General features: G+C 38.7%; 4 protein-coding genes across 4 annotated transcripts; 2 read left to right on the forward strand and 2 right to left on the reverse strand.

Annotated features, from left to right (window-relative positions):
• The first annotated feature begins 1,183 nt into the window (after positions 1 to 1,183).
• tsen15 (TSEN15 tRNA splicing endonuclease subunit) lies at positions 1,184 to 2,922 on the forward strand. The gene is made up of 4 exons (XM_079348027.1): positions 1,184 to 1,390; positions 1,505 to 1,586; positions 1,898 to 2,033; positions 2,123 to 2,922. The coding sequence occupies exons 1-4, from the start codon at positions 1,346 to 1,348 to the stop codon at positions 2,292 to 2,294; spliced, it is 435 nt and encodes a 144-aa protein (XP_079204153.1). The 5' UTR covers positions 1,184 to 1,345; the 3' UTR covers positions 2,295 to 2,922.
• A 690-nt stretch (positions 2,923 to 3,612) lies between these two features.
• Positions 3,613 to 10,002, reverse strand: LOC306826609 (uncharacterized protein C1orf21 homolog). The gene is made up of 7 exons (XM_079348028.1): positions 9,927 to 10,002; positions 9,643 to 9,805; positions 8,385 to 8,526; positions 6,982 to 7,061; positions 6,345 to 6,415; positions 6,191 to 6,254; positions 3,613 to 4,604 (listed from the first exon to the last, which is right to left on the reverse strand). The coding sequence occupies exons 3-7, from the start codon at positions 8,473 to 8,475 to the stop codon at positions 4,566 to 4,568; spliced, it is 345 nt and encodes a 114-aa protein (XP_079204154.1). The 5' UTR covers positions 8,476 to 8,526; positions 9,643 to 9,805; positions 9,927 to 10,002; the 3' UTR covers positions 3,613 to 4,565.
• Positions 10,003 to 10,011: 9 nt separating this feature from the next.
• On the forward strand, positions 10,012 to 12,194 carry sec22ba (SEC22 homolog B, vesicle trafficking protein a). Its single transcript, XM_079348022.1, has 5 exons — positions 10,012 to 10,222; positions 10,654 to 10,763; positions 10,941 to 11,101; positions 11,184 to 11,330; positions 11,596 to 12,194. The coding sequence occupies exons 1-5, from the start codon at positions 10,148 to 10,150 to the stop codon at positions 11,748 to 11,750; spliced, it is 648 nt and encodes a 215-aa protein (XP_079204148.1). The 5' UTR covers positions 10,012 to 10,147; the 3' UTR covers positions 11,751 to 12,194.
• imp3 (IMP U3 small nucleolar ribonucleoprotein 3) lies at positions 12,112 to 15,675 on the reverse strand. The gene is made up of 7 exons (XM_079348025.1): positions 15,405 to 15,675; positions 15,078 to 15,185; positions 13,500 to 13,574; positions 13,328 to 13,407; positions 13,145 to 13,196; positions 12,961 to 13,033; positions 12,112 to 12,729 (listed from the first exon to the last, which is right to left on the reverse strand). The coding sequence occupies exons 1-7, from the start codon at positions 15,539 to 15,541 to the stop codon at positions 12,703 to 12,705; spliced, it is 552 nt and encodes a 183-aa protein (XP_079204151.1). The 5' UTR covers positions 15,542 to 15,675; the 3' UTR covers positions 12,112 to 12,702.
• Between the last annotated feature and the right edge of the window lie 69 nt (positions 15,676 to 15,744).

The following is a 15,744-nucleotide window of genomic DNA, read 5'->3' on the forward strand; positions in this document are numbered from 1 at the left end:
ACACCGTGATTCAGAGAAAAATGTTTTTTTTTTCAATCCTTCTGTATGTCCATCACATGTGAAAAAACATATAATAAAGATGACTTTGACTTATGCAAATGTGTAATACTACGACATTTTATATATTGCAAAGCTACTAAAAGCTCCTGGAGTTTTTAGTTGTAATGAAACAGACAAACACTAATATTGATGTGTCAAGCTACATAAATAACCATGACAATAAGAAACAAGAGTGATTACTTAAATCTACTTCAGACAGACTGAGGGATGTAGTCACCATGGATGGTATTTAGAGGTGGACATTTACAGTTTCATGTTTCAAGAGTGAAGCTAAAGAAGTAGTCTGTATTGTTATTATAGCAATCAGGGGGTAACTTCACTGTGGAACGAGATTAGAAATAAATGCTATACTTTGTGGATGTATGACTTCTGCAAACATCGTTTCAATATATTCATTGATCCAGCATTGGGTCCTGCAGTCAGATTTCCAAAAATCTAATCAGATAATTTTGCTCTTTGTCAACAAATTCTTAATTTCCAGAAACTGAGAGGCAATAAAGATGAACAGATGACAGAGTGATGAAATAATGTTAACATGAATAAATGAAGAACATAGTGTTTGGGAAATATTTTCTTTTTTGTTTCATTTGTCTCTTTGTTTGTTTACTCACTTATCTTCCCAAGTTTTAACAGGTAAACCCTGTCGCAAAATAAATCAAATACATTGTAGTAGTTAATACTAGTTATCATGTGTAAAAAAAAAAAACCCCACACATGTCCATAATCCAGAATTTAAGTGTGATTTCCTACTTTTTCCTGAATTATAAACTTTTTTTACTGAATGATCTCTGACATAAATATGTGTAATCTCATGAAAGTTGCCAATGCAGGGCTTTGAATACTCCAGTCTATTGATACATCTCAAGAATATGAATGAAAGGATACGCACGTCAAAAATAATCTTTTAGTGTATTTTAATTGATGGTTGTGTGTTACCTGTGTCCCAAATCGACACATTTATTTAAACTTCTTTTAATTAGTACATAAAACAAACAATATTTATCATAAATAGATATAAAGTAATACGTATTCAGCAAATATATGGCTTTTTGCCCTGAGTCTAGTCTTACAGGCAGCAGCTGCCCCCCCTCACATTGACAGGCTGCGCGGAAATCAAGAATGAGACAAGAATGTTTCACCCGGACAATTTACACTGTGGCACGCCGGCAAACCTGAAAACAGCAGACATGCTGTAACAGCAATATCATGTGTTGACTTTGCATTATTGAATTGACCGTAAAGTTGTTATCATCATTTCTTTAATCAGATACGTTTAGTTTCTACAATGTCAGAGAAACCTCCTCAGAACTGGATTCTTCTGCATCCCACCGTGAGTGCTGCCGCCTCCTCCTCCTCCTCCTCCTCCTCCTCCCGTTCACAGGTCTGACAGTTCATCATGAAATAATCCGTGTTTTTTTTTTTTTTTTTCTTCGTCTTTTTCTAGTATCTGCAAATGCAAAAGCTCGAGGTGGACGACCAAGAACAAGTTCATGCAGCTTTCCTGGTGTACATGGATCTGACTGAGGGTGAGTGAACAATATAGGAGAGAACATCACTAACAACATGCAAACATGCAGCTTCACACAGCTGTCACTGCAATCATTAATTTTATGTCTTCAAACTTAAAGACAAATTATTTTGATGATAGATATGTTGATTATTTTATATATAGACATTATATATGTGTGTGTGTGTGTGTATATATATATATATATATATATATATATATATATATATATATATATATATATATATATATATATATATATATATGTATATATCTATGTATATGTATATGTGATGCTAAAATACACTGTGGTCTCTTTCTTTTCTACAGTGCGTGGTTGGAAAGAAGTGTCCTGTGTCAAGAGTCTCGAGCTACAGCTGGTTTTATTGGAGGGGAGGGAAAAAGATGGAGCACCAACACAGACAGTTCTACCTCTGCCTGTTCACCGATCTCTGACCCACAAAAGGTTTTTGTACCTTTGTGTAACCTCCTTCTTTGATTTACTAAAGTTTCCCAAATTAGGCAGATTAAATATTTTCTCCATTTGCTCTGCAGCATACGACACGTGCTGGACAGAGGCTTCCCCATGCTGCTGTGTGCTGTAGCTTCTGACTCCACTCTGGTCTATCAGAGGATGACCGACGGTCTGGTGACCCCTGACCCTCCTGCTGGACCCTTTCAGGATGTGGGACGCCGGCAGCATCGCAAAAGACGGCAACAACACTGAGCAGCTGGACTGACACGACATCTTGGGGATGTCAGTGAACCGTAGAGGAAGACAACAGGTCAGGCAAATCACGCCTGTCTGTCTGTTCCTGTGTGTGTCTGTCTCTGTAAACCACAATTTGAAAAGGTTTGGGTGTGCTGATTTGACATGGCAGAAGAAGCAAACAGACAGAACCATCGAGCTCCCTGGAAAACAACACTGGCGTCATCCAACCAGAAAAGTGTTTTTCTCAAACCCCAGAGCATCTTTATCAAAATGGGATGTAGAGTGGTTCACCAAAGACAGATTTGATTTTGTTTTGAAATGCGATGAAGAGTTTGTTGTGATGTAAATAACCAAGAGGAAATTCAGATTCTGTGTATAAGTACTTCTTTTCATCTGCTGAGCCCTCTGATTGGGCTGAAAACACACATTGAGGTATTCTTTTAGGAAACTGACCTTTCACAGAATCTCAGTTTATCTACTTGCAGTCTTTGAATTAATGTTCAAGGTAGGTGCAGTAAATGAATTGTTGTAAGTATGTAAAAAATACATTTTATGTATTTATATCATTAAGTTCTATTTTATACAAACAGCGCTCGTAAGGGTCTCTGAAGTTGTGTTGAAATTGTAAAGATTGTGATGTAAAGTTTTGTTTGTAAACATTTTTTTTCAAATAAGAATCTTATTTTGGAAGAACCACTGATGATGTGACAAAAGAAAGCAGCTGCACCAGGTGAAGTAAACACAATAGACTGTGAATACTAACTTTTTTGTTTTGAAGTCACCATATCCAATAGTTTGAGATTTTTGTAAATACTCTTATCTGTTTTCTAAATGGAGGCATACATGTGCATCTACAGAGGGGAAGCTCAGCTTTGTGTACATTTATCACACCATGAAGTCTTTAGGAATTGTTGAATGTTCCATCTGCGTTGAGTTAGCTTACTGAGCTAGCTAGCCAGGTCAAACCATACGTATCTCATCTACTTCTGTTAGTTTACTTTTCCATCCAGATCTGAAAGAAGCTTAACTATTTAATTCAGTCATTACAGTAACACAGATGTCAAATGCTAAAACTAAGTAGAATATTTTTTCCTGCAATATTTTGTCACTTGACAGGCAGCACATGATGATACTTTTTTGACTCAAATTCCCTGATATCAGAAAAACAAATGTATGGATGGGCATGGTTTATAGCTGTCCAGTAATAATTTAGATAATATGGACTTGCTTTCATTCTATTCATTTAAACAAAAGTACTGCATCGACTCTAAAAAGGACTCGGGTTGTTCTGCCGGCTTCACTTTCCTTTGAACACAACAATGTAAGCGCTGTGTTCAAGTTACTGCAAACACTTTTATTTTTCTAGAAAAACAAAAATTCAACATAGAAACTGAACACAACATAACACTGGTGAGCAAAATGACACTTGTATGTGATGCCTTAACCTTGAGGGTTAACATGGAAACTGACTGAAGCAGGGCACTACAATAACCCTGATGTGTGAGTGCATGAGTGTCTTTTTAATGGTGCAACAGTGTCTTCATGAGAGGAAGGACTTTGACTACATGAGACAGAGATAACACTTAAACCCTGAGCCTTAGTCAACATAAATACTCTACATGGTAGCAGATACAGACATGGACAGACAGACACACACACACACAATGTACTGGCCATCAGACTGTGAAAAAGAGGTTCATACTGTGTCTTGGAATGCAGGAAGTTTTAACCCCGTGACTTTTCGGGGAGGCGTTCAGGGGTGACATATTCAAAATGATGCAGATAGACATTATTTCACTTTGAATCAGTGTCCACAAAAACACTGGTTTCCTCTGTTGTTGAAAATGTACGTAAGTGACAGTCTGAATATTTCAAATGTCAACAGAAAGTCTCAGTGACAGCCATGTTGTTTTTATAATCTTCCAGGATTTATCCAAGCAGAAATGGAGCGACAGTACTCCAAGTTCAGGATGTCTGTCTGTCGTAATGGCTTCTTTAAAGCAAGTTGACCTCAAAGTTCTCTCCATCGGGGAAAACGTTTAAATACTGAATTGTCTTTTGTTGGAGGTCATTTCTCTGGTGGTTGACACACCAGCAGGAACTAAAGTTGTAAGCAGTAGGGCAAAAAGGTGCTTCATTCAAGTCAGTAATCCATGTTTCTCAGGCGTGTACATAAAAAGAGACAGTCAAAAGACAGAGCTCCCCTGGATATGTTGATACATGGTACAGTTCATCCTAAATACTGGAGGGACAGCTCTTTTACACAGGGAGCGATGGACCGAGGTGCTATGTCATGTCCTCCTCTTCCGAGCAGTAGTCCTGGCCCTGTAAAGTAAAAAAAAAAAAAAGCACAGGGAAAAAGTTTTGTGTTAAACTTGTATTTGTATCTTTTGACTAAAGCTAATTAAAATGAGTATAACAATTTAGAAATTCTGCTTTGCTAAATGTTTCAATGAATGAAACAAACTTAGTTCTCTTCATCCAAACGCATTCTTTAAACATCTCGGAAACACCATGAACAAGTCCTTTTGCTATAACGTGGTCATTTTCAGAGTATGAGTACACGTCCATCTCATTGAAACAAAAACAAAAGTAATTTCTACAAAACAAACCTTTCATTTTGAGTTTAAGCTATTTCACATGATCAGACAGTATGCCAAGCCTCACCATATTACACACATACAGATACATTCAGAGTGTAATAGGCCAATCAAAAAAGAATCAGGATAGCTTTAAAACACAATGCAGCAGAAGACATGAAGCCTTTTCATGAACTTATTTGGTTTTGAAAAGCATTATGGGACATGTAAGACACGACAGGCGAAAACTCAAGAAGAAATGATGTGATGACTTAGTCTCAAATGAAACCCATTAGGTACCAGCACCAGAGTGAGTTAGGCTCTTCCTTTTAATTCCTGACCTCTCTACAGGCTCTGTTGCAGTTTATTTCTCTCTGGTAATAAATCTCTATATGCCCATTTCAAAGTAACTATGTAAAAAGTCCAGCTTTGTATGAGGTAATTGTAGGTTTAATACAAACATTACAAAGATGAAGGGGGTTTACAAACAATTAAAGTCATAAGTGAACTTAAAAAAAAAAGACAGGATTTTCTCTGAGATGAAAGTGATACATGTGTAAGAAAGGGAAATCTAAAAAAAATGGAGTAGGACTAGGGGTAGATGGCGTCCTGTTGAGGACTGTTTTCTGTGGATAAATAAACACTTAGTGCTTGAATGAGTGCTTCCAGCAGCAGGATGGTGTCTGTGTGGGTCCGGCTCAAAATAAACCACTGTGCTTGTTCTCAATTTGAACCTATCATCCAGTGCAACAACCTGCCGCGCAGACATCTCTTAAAAGGAGGATGTAAAACACGTGTGTCAGAGGAATACTGGTACCAATATTAGAAGGGCTCTATGTTTCAATAGAGAACTACAGAGCTTTGATAGGTGTCACGCTTTATCCGGGTTAAAGATACACATATTTTATTTATAAGTACATCAAACTGTTAGTTTTGGTTCTTCCATGGTGTTTGTTGAAAAAAATATACAATACTGCAGGTCTTCTATCGTAATACACAGGATATAATTTCAGTGCCATGTAAACCATTTAAGGGTCGTTCTGACGTCTAACTAATCCACTCTCCCCTGTGACAGGATTTAGCCACACAGTAGCTCTAAGTACAACATGTTTGGAAAAAAAACCTTAAATGACCTCAGTGGTAGAATCACTGGACATGACAGATTGGGGCTGTTTTATGGTATCACCATGTCATCAGCTGTGTTCTAATTACAGATTTGCTGCAGTGCAAGGATTAACCTCCATTATGTTATTTAGCAGGAGCTTAGTGCAACAAAAAAACACACACACACACACAATAACAGAATGTAATACTCCAGGAAGGGGGCCTTACTTTTTCAATTTTTTCATCCAGCATCCTGAAGAACTCCTGTTGGCTCTCGGAGGAGTGGATGCTCCTGCAAGGACACAAAGGTACAGCAGTCAAAAAACAATAAAATACAAATGAACAGATAACTGAAACAGGATCATCAGTCGGTGACACTCACAGAATCTTCCCATTTCCATTTGACCCTGTTTCATCCGTGTGCTGACCTTTACCAAGGAGAGCACACTTCTCCTGCAGGGAATCAATTCAGACACCGTTAAATGGCCAACGTCAACTTCACAATAGAAGTTATCAGACAATATATAGATTTAAAGAACTCAAATAACACGGTTTTTTTTTTCAAAGAGAGATGTGTTTGTATGAAATGTCCTGGGAGCAGAGCTACAAACTCAATCATTTCATGAATTTATATCTATTCTCTGCCTTAGAACTATAGAATTCTAATGTACATAATTTAAAAAAATAATAATAATAAATTCAAAAAATCACATTTTCTTTTATGGATTCCTTATTCAACATGTTTTTTATTGTATTTTATCATATTTCATATTTACCCTATTTAAATGCATCCCAGCAAAAGAAGCTATTACATGTACGCTTTGATCTGGGAGAGAATAAACGTCTTGTGCCTTGAAACTTCATTTTCTATCATCAAACGATCCTTTTTTTCAATCATTATAATGTAGATATATGCATCGTATGTACCCCACAAACTTTATCTCATGAGTCAATAATAAAATCCTTATTCAAAATAAGTGAAGAAATCTTCACTTAGAGAAAAAAACAGAAGCACGCACTGTGCTGTCCTGGCCATCCACTCCGCCCTCTTCTCCGCTGATGTACTTGACTTTCTCCACACTTTTCATCTTGTACTCATCTGTGACAGAGTGAGAGACAGACAGAGAGGAGCATTTCTCTTATTAATACACGACAGCAGACGATCAGCGCCATTATCTGGGTTAATAGTTCTCACAGTTCACTACTTGGCAAAGTAATTATGTGCCTCAGTTCTCACGCTGCAGATTAAATCCTCTCTTAACAATGGTTGGCAAGCGTCAAACCCATGAGCTGTCAGCTCGATCCATCTCTTCTCTCTGCTTCTCCATCTTTTTCTCCTGCACATGCTAACGGCTCCCTCTTCTATCTCACTCCCACGCGTTTAAAGGGCATGATAAAAAACACAGTACCCGTGCACAGAGAAGAAGCATGATGGACACATGAAGTTAAAACTACGCAGATGATGTAGTTTAATCATAGTTTCAGTTTAATACGTGATTGTAGCAGCTTTAAGAACTTTAACAGGGATAAGCCTTCATTTGTACTGGCCCCTGTACAGAAGTATTAGCATTAGTGCAGGTACTGTTTGACCATTATTGTGAACCTGTCATTAATAAGGTGCTAATTAAGGGTCTGACATCTTTCCAGTCCGCAGGTGTTTCATAGTTTATATTTGTAATATCTCCTTACCATTTTCCAAAATACTAAGACAATTTCAGCTTTGATGCACTTTGTCATTGTATTCAAAATGCATTTATTTTTTAAAGGAGCAGCGTTTCTTGAAATTTGGGCTTACATCACTGCGTAATAAATTTATTCATACAGAGATGTTACTTGATTCAACATGTTTTTGTCCATAAGACCTTGTGTTAAAAGGAACATCTGTATTGCATTAATACACAAAATATATCAATAAACAGCGTAAATCATTTAATTGGATTTGTGAACTGGAATAGATGAGAAGTTTTGATAATTCAACCATTTGAGGCACGTTTTTGTATAAAATTGTGAATTGAATAGTTCATGTTTGAGTCTAACAGACAATTGAAGATGTTGTCATATGTAATATCGTTACTGGAATAGTGCTCATTATTCTAACAATTTAAAGATCAAAAATCAACTAAATGTTCTTCATGCAGGGATATTCAATATGTAACATTTTAAAAAAGAGTGACACCTTCACAGCGGATATTTCACTTAAAACCTGTACTAATGTGACCTCATCTTTTAAAATCAGGTTTCGCGGACTGTGACCCCAATCATATTAGCCCAATTGCTCAATTATAGCAATATGATTTGTAATCACAATGTCAGTGTATCACCAAATTAAACTGAAGAACAATTCCCCCCCCCCCCCCCCCACCCCCCCGAACATGGCGGTGCATCATGGGGAATGTGTATGTTAGTGTGTGAAAAGACAGACCTGAGATGAGGTCCCCGTTGCTGTAGGATTTATTTTGACTCTCCTCGCCACCAGGCACAGCAGACACCTGCTTGGCAGAGGTGCAGCCCATCTCCTCCTCCTCAGCTGCTCTCCTCCTCACTCCTGAACATTACAGACACACCTGGAGGCAGGCAGGGAGGCAGGGTGGAGGGATAAAATACAGTTATCCAGAAATCACCAACTGATGTTATGAGCAAAGAAAGCCTCAGATCGCAGACAGGTTTAGTCTCTGAGCAAAACATCTGAGAAGAAACATCCAGTAGAGAGTTTGCTCTTTTTGAATCCTGAAAAACACACCTCTTAAAGGAAATGAAATGTGCTTTCTAACACGCGCACAGAAAATCCTCTGGACTCCTGCATGGGAATCCCCAATATCCATAATCAATTAGTCATGAAGCGCCCCACCCTGGAATATAAACACGCGGGCATCCCACTCTCCTCTGAAAACACAATAAAATAGACTTAAATAGGTTTAGCCTGGATGTTGTGAGTCACGCACACGCAGGTCTGGGAAAACACCAATCAGAACGTGCGCGCGGCGGTGCCAGCTGCACAGCAACAATGAGGCCTTTCAAGCTGTTGGGATGCCACCGTGCCAAGATACCGGTCCTCTCCGGGACTGTGAGGGGGGGGGGGGGGGGGGGTCGTCATGATCACTGCAGACTGTTTTGTCTGCAGTGATCATAGGATTAAACTGTAGCCCTGCAATAATGTTTCCATCTCAGCTTTGATAAGAGCATATTGCACCCCCAGCAGTACATACAACGATTGTGTTTTGCATTAAGCCCTTAACGATGAGTGCTGATCGATGCTCATGTTATGATTGAGCATGACCGCACTCACGGTCCAGCTGCAAAATCAGCTGCACCACACAAATCACTGATCATCCTCCTCCTTTGTATAATATGTTAATATAGTATCATTAATACCTACATTGATGGATCTGCAATCTGCAGCCCAATTACAGTTTACCTCTTTGCAACTGAGAACATGGAGAGAGGTGGAGGCAAAAGCATTTCGTTCAATGTAAGGTTCCAACCTTCGTGCTATAATTCACAACATCAGAGTAGAGAGCATAGCAATCAGAGACACCTATAGGAGTAATAACAAAAGATGTAGGAAAAGAGCAGCCATTCCGTGGCCAATAGGAAACGCAGAAACGATACCGCATTAGCGGAACCAAATAAATAATCAATGGACTTCTAAATAAATGCACAGCGATTGGGGTTCCCCTTACCTTTGTGGTTTGTCCATGGTTTTGGGAATCCCTCCTCCGTTTATGGTTCAGACAGGATTGAGTTCAGACGGAGGACCCAGACAGTCCGCATCTGCAGCTCTCAATACATGAGCAGAGGGGATGCAGTCAGTCCGTCTGCCAGCTGTCTGCTCGGACTGATCCTCTATCCAAGAGGAGGAAAATACAGAGGCTGGTAAAACAGCTGCAAGTGTGGATTTCAAATATAAAATCCCAACCCCATTCGTTTTTTAAATTTTAAAACTTTCAATTCATTTTCGATGTACATGTCTGTCTGTTCCGGCTCCTTTATGCGGTGGAGGAAATTTCACTACCAAGTTGCAGTTCATCTGTTTCCACCCGGGCTTATTTCAACGGTGTACCATGAGCTTCCGTCCAGCTCACTTTTTTCTGCATTATCGAAGTTGGCAGCAGCAACAACATCCAAAGTTAGTAAAGTTCCTGCAAAGCCAACAGTAGAAGCAGCCGGTTATTGATTGTCATCAATATGGTTTCTCTGACGATGATCGCTCGCGTGGCGGACGGACTACCGCTCGCTGCGTCCATTCAGGAGGACGACCAGGTACACACTGGAAACATCATAGTGTCAACATGTTTAATGTTTAGTATCCCTGCTGGGTCGACAAGAGCTTCTGACAGCAGCACCTGCAATGTATTAACTATGTGTGTTTTGTTATTAGATTGGAAACTTAGTAAATAAAGTTTCTATGTGTTTACCAGTTGTAGGTCAGACTGGTTTTTTATTCTTCTGTATTTAAAATGCTGTGTAATGAAATAACTTTTTTTAAAGACTCAAAATAAAACTTCATGTTCATATTAGCTGTTTTGGCTGAGATCGATATTTTTTTTTAAATTCATTTTTATTTCAGACATTTAATGCGTTTCTAGAATGTCGTTAAACATAAATTATCGAACATCTCTGTTTCTGATCATGTTCACCATTGTACGACAGTTGTGACTTTAAGCTGTTTTCTTTCTGCTGAACTGTATCAGTCTGGAAGAGACCTCCAGCAGTACCAGAGTCAAGCCAAGCAGCTGTTCCGCAAATTGAACGCGCAGAGCCCGGAGCGCTGCACCCTGGAGGCCGGGACCGTGAACTTCCAGTGAGTTACAACAACTAATATCGTCAACAAGGAGTGTATTTACGAATGTAAAGTCCAAATTAGAAATTTATGATGATTCTATAGCAATGGACCATTATAATTTGGTTTCTTTCAGTGAAATACAATTGTCACTGTGCGTCAAGCTATTAAATTCATACGTGTCTTTCTTGTTTCCAGTTATGTAATAGCAAAGGGTGTGTGCTACTTGTTCCTCTGTGAGGCTTCCTTTCCCAAAAAGATGGCTTTTGCTTATTTGGAGGACCTCCACACAGAGTTTTATGAGCAATATGGAAAAAGAGTTCCCACAGTGACAAGGCCTTACTCCTTCATTGAATTTGGTAAGACTATTAATTGTGTGTTACATTAAATAAACACTGTAGCTACCAAGACTTAAACTGTATGACACATATATTGTTCCAGACACATACATCCAGAAAACTAAGAAGTCCTACACTGACGGTAGGTCCAGGAGGAACTTGGGCAGCATTAACACAGAGCTGCGGGATGTGCAGAGAATCATGGTGGCAAATATTGAGGAAGTTCTGCAAAGAGGAGAAACTTTCACTGGTGAGTGCTGCACACATAACATGGGAAAAAAATAGCTTGAAGGCCTGATCATACAGTGCAATGAATGTGTTGGCGTTCGGATTACATTTTATTATAGGTTTTCATTAGTGCTCGACAGTAAGAGGCCTTTTCATCCTCATTTAATATGAACAAAACGCTCTTTGTAATAGACACTGAATAAGACAAACCTTTTGTCAAAAACATCTTTTCCACAATTTCTTAATACTGAAGAATTGTCTTTAACTTTGACTTGTTTTTACCTCAGCTCTAGAAACCAAAGCCAGCAATCTCTCCAGCTTGTCAAAGAAGTACAGCAGTGATGCAAAGTACCTCAACACGCGCTCCGCGTACGCCAAAGTTGCTGCCGTGTGTTTGTTCTTCCTCACACTCATCGTTTATGTGCGATTCTGGTGGCTCTGATGGACTCTCGACTGGCACTCTGACACGAGGGAGTTGTACATTCTTTAAAACAAGTGTTTTAGTTAATATTACATTTCTGTTATACACACGGGTGCCTTAGAGGGATCACATTCAATTCATTTCCTGCTTGAGGTAGAAACCTGTTTTAAGCTTCAAGTTGCATCATATTTAGCATATAAACTGAGCCATAAGTCTGTGATTGAACTTTCTCACATCACAAGGAGTTCATGTTCCTGTAAACTGGACTAATAAGAGCAGTGTTGACTGTTCATCAATGTTTACTCTGTCAGAAGGGTTTCTGTCAACAGTACTAACATTAAGAAGAACCATGTATGCAAAAGGAGAGGCTGTGGTGAAAGTCTTAATGTGGTGATATTTGAATGTTTATTGTTTCTAAAGTTTACATTGTAAAAAAAAGTTTAAGATTAAATATTTATCAAATGATCCATTTCTATTTAACGTCTGGATTTATGGCACATGCTCTTCTTTCATGAACATTTCTTCTCTTTATGCTTTATATAAACATTCAAACCAATACTACACACGGCTAGTATACACACAGACACTGTGAGCAGCTCGGGTACACAAAGAACACATCCTGCAAAGCAAACAAGGTCGACCTACAGGAGAGGGAGCAATCTCTCCCGCACATACATGAAGCCTGCCACAGCAAATATGAGCACCTGAGTCTAAACTCTTCTCTTGTCCGTGGCTGAGCAGATTTCACCTGTGATTTTGATGAATATAAATGTAAATGTGTCTTGTGACAGACATGTAGATAGAACAGACGTTGATGGTGAAATGTTCAGTCGAAAAGTAAGCCTGTGAGATGGTTTTTTTTTCCTTCTTTAATCCAAGTTCAGAAGAAATTCAAACAGTTCTCTTCCGTCTTTTAAAGTTCATGCTCCTCTGCTGCAGTCCTGGGTGACGGACAGATGCCGAGGCAAGAGTCTTACACTACCAGATCAAAGTCGTCCCTCTGCAATAGAACAACGCAGCGGTTATTTACATATTATGTAATGATCAGTGGCATTTAAAGGTTTGATGACCCCTTTGCTGAATCTTTCAGAACGTGGCCTTTTTTCTTCTTTTTTTTTTTTACAGCTTAGTATAATTAGAAATCACTCGCAAACTGAGGACAGTTGTTCACAGAACTTCAAGCCAACCAATGTATCAGGCTATGCTGTCAGGGAGCTGAACCTGTACTCACCTCATCGTTATAATTCATGACATGCTGCTTGATCTTTGAGGAGTCCACCCACGTGACGAAATCTTCCATGTTTCTAAAAGGTCAGTTCACATGTAATGAGCTGAGACAATGTCTTTTTTTTTTATACCCACAATGGACTGCATTAAAACGCGCCTGTGCAGTACACAACAACATGGACACTGACCTTGTGACTAGAAAAGCTGGGTCTGTGACGACGTCGGGGCCAACACGCACATCTGAGACTGAATCAAGGACAGCACAGAGGAACAATTTCTTTCTTCGCAAGCATAGACAAAACTAACCCCTCGGTCATGATGATTACAGGCAAACAGGAGATTCTGCAGAAAATAACTGTGGTGAAGGATACGTCCTTGTTCGATGAAGGTGATGGCTGTTTTTAGGTTCTGAGCCATACGCAGGTTCAGCATGATGCTGGGTAGCCTCCTCCTGCAGGAGTCACACAGGTGTAGTGAAATAAAGAGTAGTGTAGTGGTGGTATATATTTACACAGACATGTTCTGATAAGTTGTTTTTTTTACCTGCAGAATGAAGATGCTGTGACTTTCTCTGTCAGGGACAGATTCTGTTTGGTGGGGACGAGACCGATGCTGTAGCTGACGTGATGAAACGGAGAAATCGTCAGTGATGTAATAACAACTGAAACAAAAAGACTGTCCTAACGCACAAAGGAAACAAACACTTTTTGTAAGCATAGGGACATATTCTATGACAGAAATTTAATGATAACGTGCTCTCTTTGGGAAACCTGGACTCACTCAGCCGAACAAATGTGATCAAAAGATAACAATTACTACTTCAGCTGTTTGTTTGTTTATTTAAATCCAGCTACAAGTTCATCATTTGAAATAGACAGTTTAGTTTTTTATAGTATAGAACCAGCAAAACCGATAATAAATAAGTATATTACAAAACAGTTGCCTGTCATCACATGATCAGACAAAAGTTTGTTGTAGAAGAGTAAGTAATGGTTCAAAAAATTAAAGGTTTCATCAGTACTTAGCCAGCGTCTCGGTCTTAATACAGTGAGTACTTTTTTCTGATAGAATATATGATGGAGATTAAAAGTTTAAAGTGGTGTTAGGCTGTCTCTGCAAGCAGCAGTGAATGTTTACTTCTGACATAATCATCACAAAGCTGTCTCTGTATTTTCCTGAGGTGTCAATAATGGCCAATCCAAGCTAATTCTAGCCTTCACTTCATATAGCTCTGGCTTATTGCTATCAATTTCACCTATTGTAAAATGCAATACTTAAATAAGGACAAAAATAAAAAAATCCATCTAATCTGATGCTCATGGGATCTTAATCTTTAAACCTGCCGGTCACCATGTTCAACCACTTCTATTAAAGTTCTGTATAACTGATACATGACGCCTTGCTTTGACCTAGAGAGTCATTGTGCTCCTTTGTAAGCCATCAAAATTATGTTCAAATCCAAATAACATCCTAGTTGCGCCCTTTGCAGATTCAAAAAGGAAGATGAAGAGATTTAAGAAGAGAATGTTTTAGCTTGACCGCTTAAACTACTGACTCGCAAATGTGACTCATAGATGATTCTCTTTTAATGCAAAATGTAGTGTTTGTAAATGTGTCTCCTTGTCCAGGTCGCCTTTTGAAAAAGGTTCTTAATCTCAATGAATAACCTGGTTACATAAAAGGTCAATAAAAGCTCCCAGCAGATCGCAAAACACACCCACAAACCGGACAATTCATTCCTACCTCTTGTGCCATAATAATGTTATACAATGCCGCCTATCTTATTTTGATTTGCATTGCAATAATTTATAGGACAAAATGTGCAGTAACATATCCATCCTTATACGCATGGTGTGCATTATAGTGTTCATACAGTTTATACAGACATGCAGCTTTAAGTTACTCAATCAATCAATCGATCTTTATTTATGTAGCGTCAATTCATAACAGGCGTTATCTCGAGACACTTTACAAAAGCAGGCTCTTACTTGCTCTTTTAACTATTGTTTTGATGCTTCTTTTTTTGGGACTAAACACATGTGCCTACAACAATTGAATTCTCAACAGTTGTATTGCTTGTAAGATATAGAGCAGCTAAAATGAGAACTGACATAGACTTACAGTTTCTCAAGCAGACGATGTGAGCTCTGAGCTCTGAATCCATCTTTTTCATCCAGGTCTCTTATCTTCTGAGTCAGATCTCTGATGTTTCGACTTAACTTATTGTACCTGAGAGGAGACGCAGTTATTATTTCGAATATACCATACATTTCCTTCATAATATATAGGGTTAACTGGTATAACAATAATATCTAGAGTTCAAAACTTAAATGATTCATCTAATTTTTTTTAAACATTTGAACAAAAGATAAAGACTTTTGCGTGTCTACTGTAATGAAGATAATGAAGTGGTTTATTGTCATAAGGTGAGCAGTCTTTCTATCTTACTTGGTGTAGTCCTCCCTCTTTTCGATGCGATACTTCCTTAACACTTTGACCTCGTGCAGGTTGTTGTCTACCTCCCAGTTGATAAAATCAACCTTCTTCAAAAGCTTCTGTTCGTGGTACTTTAATTTACGGACCATTGTTTTACAGGTTTCGCTGACTATAAGACAACTTTTTTTACAAGATAAAACCTTCTCATGGAGCAGTATGTAGACGCAGGAAACACGTGTTTTTTTCTTCTTCTACGGCCATTTAGGGTCCCACAAACGTGGAGCACAGCGCCACCTACAGTGCTGCGTGACTATTACGTGACATCGTTTCTTTAACAGTGCTTTACTTTACG

This window comes from Symphodus melops (assembly GCF_947650265.1).
Source record: "Symphodus melops genome assembly, chromosome: 7".
In the NCBI taxonomy this organism is placed as follows: domain Eukaryota; kingdom Metazoa; phylum Chordata; class Actinopteri; order Labriformes; family Labridae; genus Symphodus; species Symphodus melops.

Excerpts from the sequence above, each read along its gene's own strand:
- sec22ba (XM_079348022.1), top strand. The coding sequence starts at position 10,148 with ATGGTTTCTCTGACGATGATCGCTCGCGTGGCGGACGGACTACCGCTC. Across the intron at positions 10,764-10,940 it reads GCCGGGACCGTGAACTTCCA|TTATGTAATAGCAAAGGGTG; the intron begins GTGAGTTACAAC and ends TCTTGTTTCCAG. Across the intron at positions 11,331-11,595 it reads AAGAGGAGAAACTTTCACTG|CTCTAGAAACCAAAGCCAGC; the intron begins GTGAGTGCTGCA and ends TTTTTACCTCAG.
- LOC306826609 (XM_079348028.1), bottom strand. The coding sequence starts at position 8,475 with ATGGGCTGCACCTCTGCCAAGCAGGTGTCTGCTGTGCCTGGTGGCGAG. Across the intron at positions 6,416-6,981 it reads TGGATGGCCAGGACAGCACA|GAGAAGTGTGCTCTCCTTGG; the intron begins GTGCGTGCTTCT and ends GATTCCCTGCAG. Across the intron at positions 4,605-6,190 it reads TGGATGAAAAAATTGAAAAA|GGCCAGGACTACTGCTCGGA; the intron begins GTAAGGCCCCCT and ends TTTACTTTACAG.
- imp3 (XM_079348025.1), bottom strand. The coding sequence starts at position 15,541 with ATGGTCCGTAAATTAAAGTACCACGAACAGAAGCTTTTGAAGAAGGTT. Across the intron at positions 13,575-15,077 it reads CATCGTCTGCTTGAGAAACT|CTACAGCATCGGTCTCGTCC; the intron begins GTAAGTCTATGT and ends TCATCACGTCAG. Across the intron at positions 12,730-12,960 it reads TCATGAATTATAACGATGAG|AGGGACGACTTTGATCTGGT; the intron begins GTGAGTACAGGT and ends GTTCTATTGCAG.
- tsen15 (XM_079348027.1), top strand. The coding sequence starts at position 1,346 with ATGTCAGAGAAACCTCCTCAGAACTGGATTCTTCTGCATCCCACC. Across the intron at positions 1,391-1,504 it reads GGATTCTTCTGCATCCCACC|TATCTGCAAATGCAAAAGCT; the intron begins GTGAGTGCTGCC and ends GTCTTTTTCTAG. Across the intron at positions 2,034-2,122 it reads CGATCTCTGACCCACAAAAG|CATACGACACGTGCTGGACA; the intron begins GTTTTTGTACCT and ends TTTGCTCTGCAG.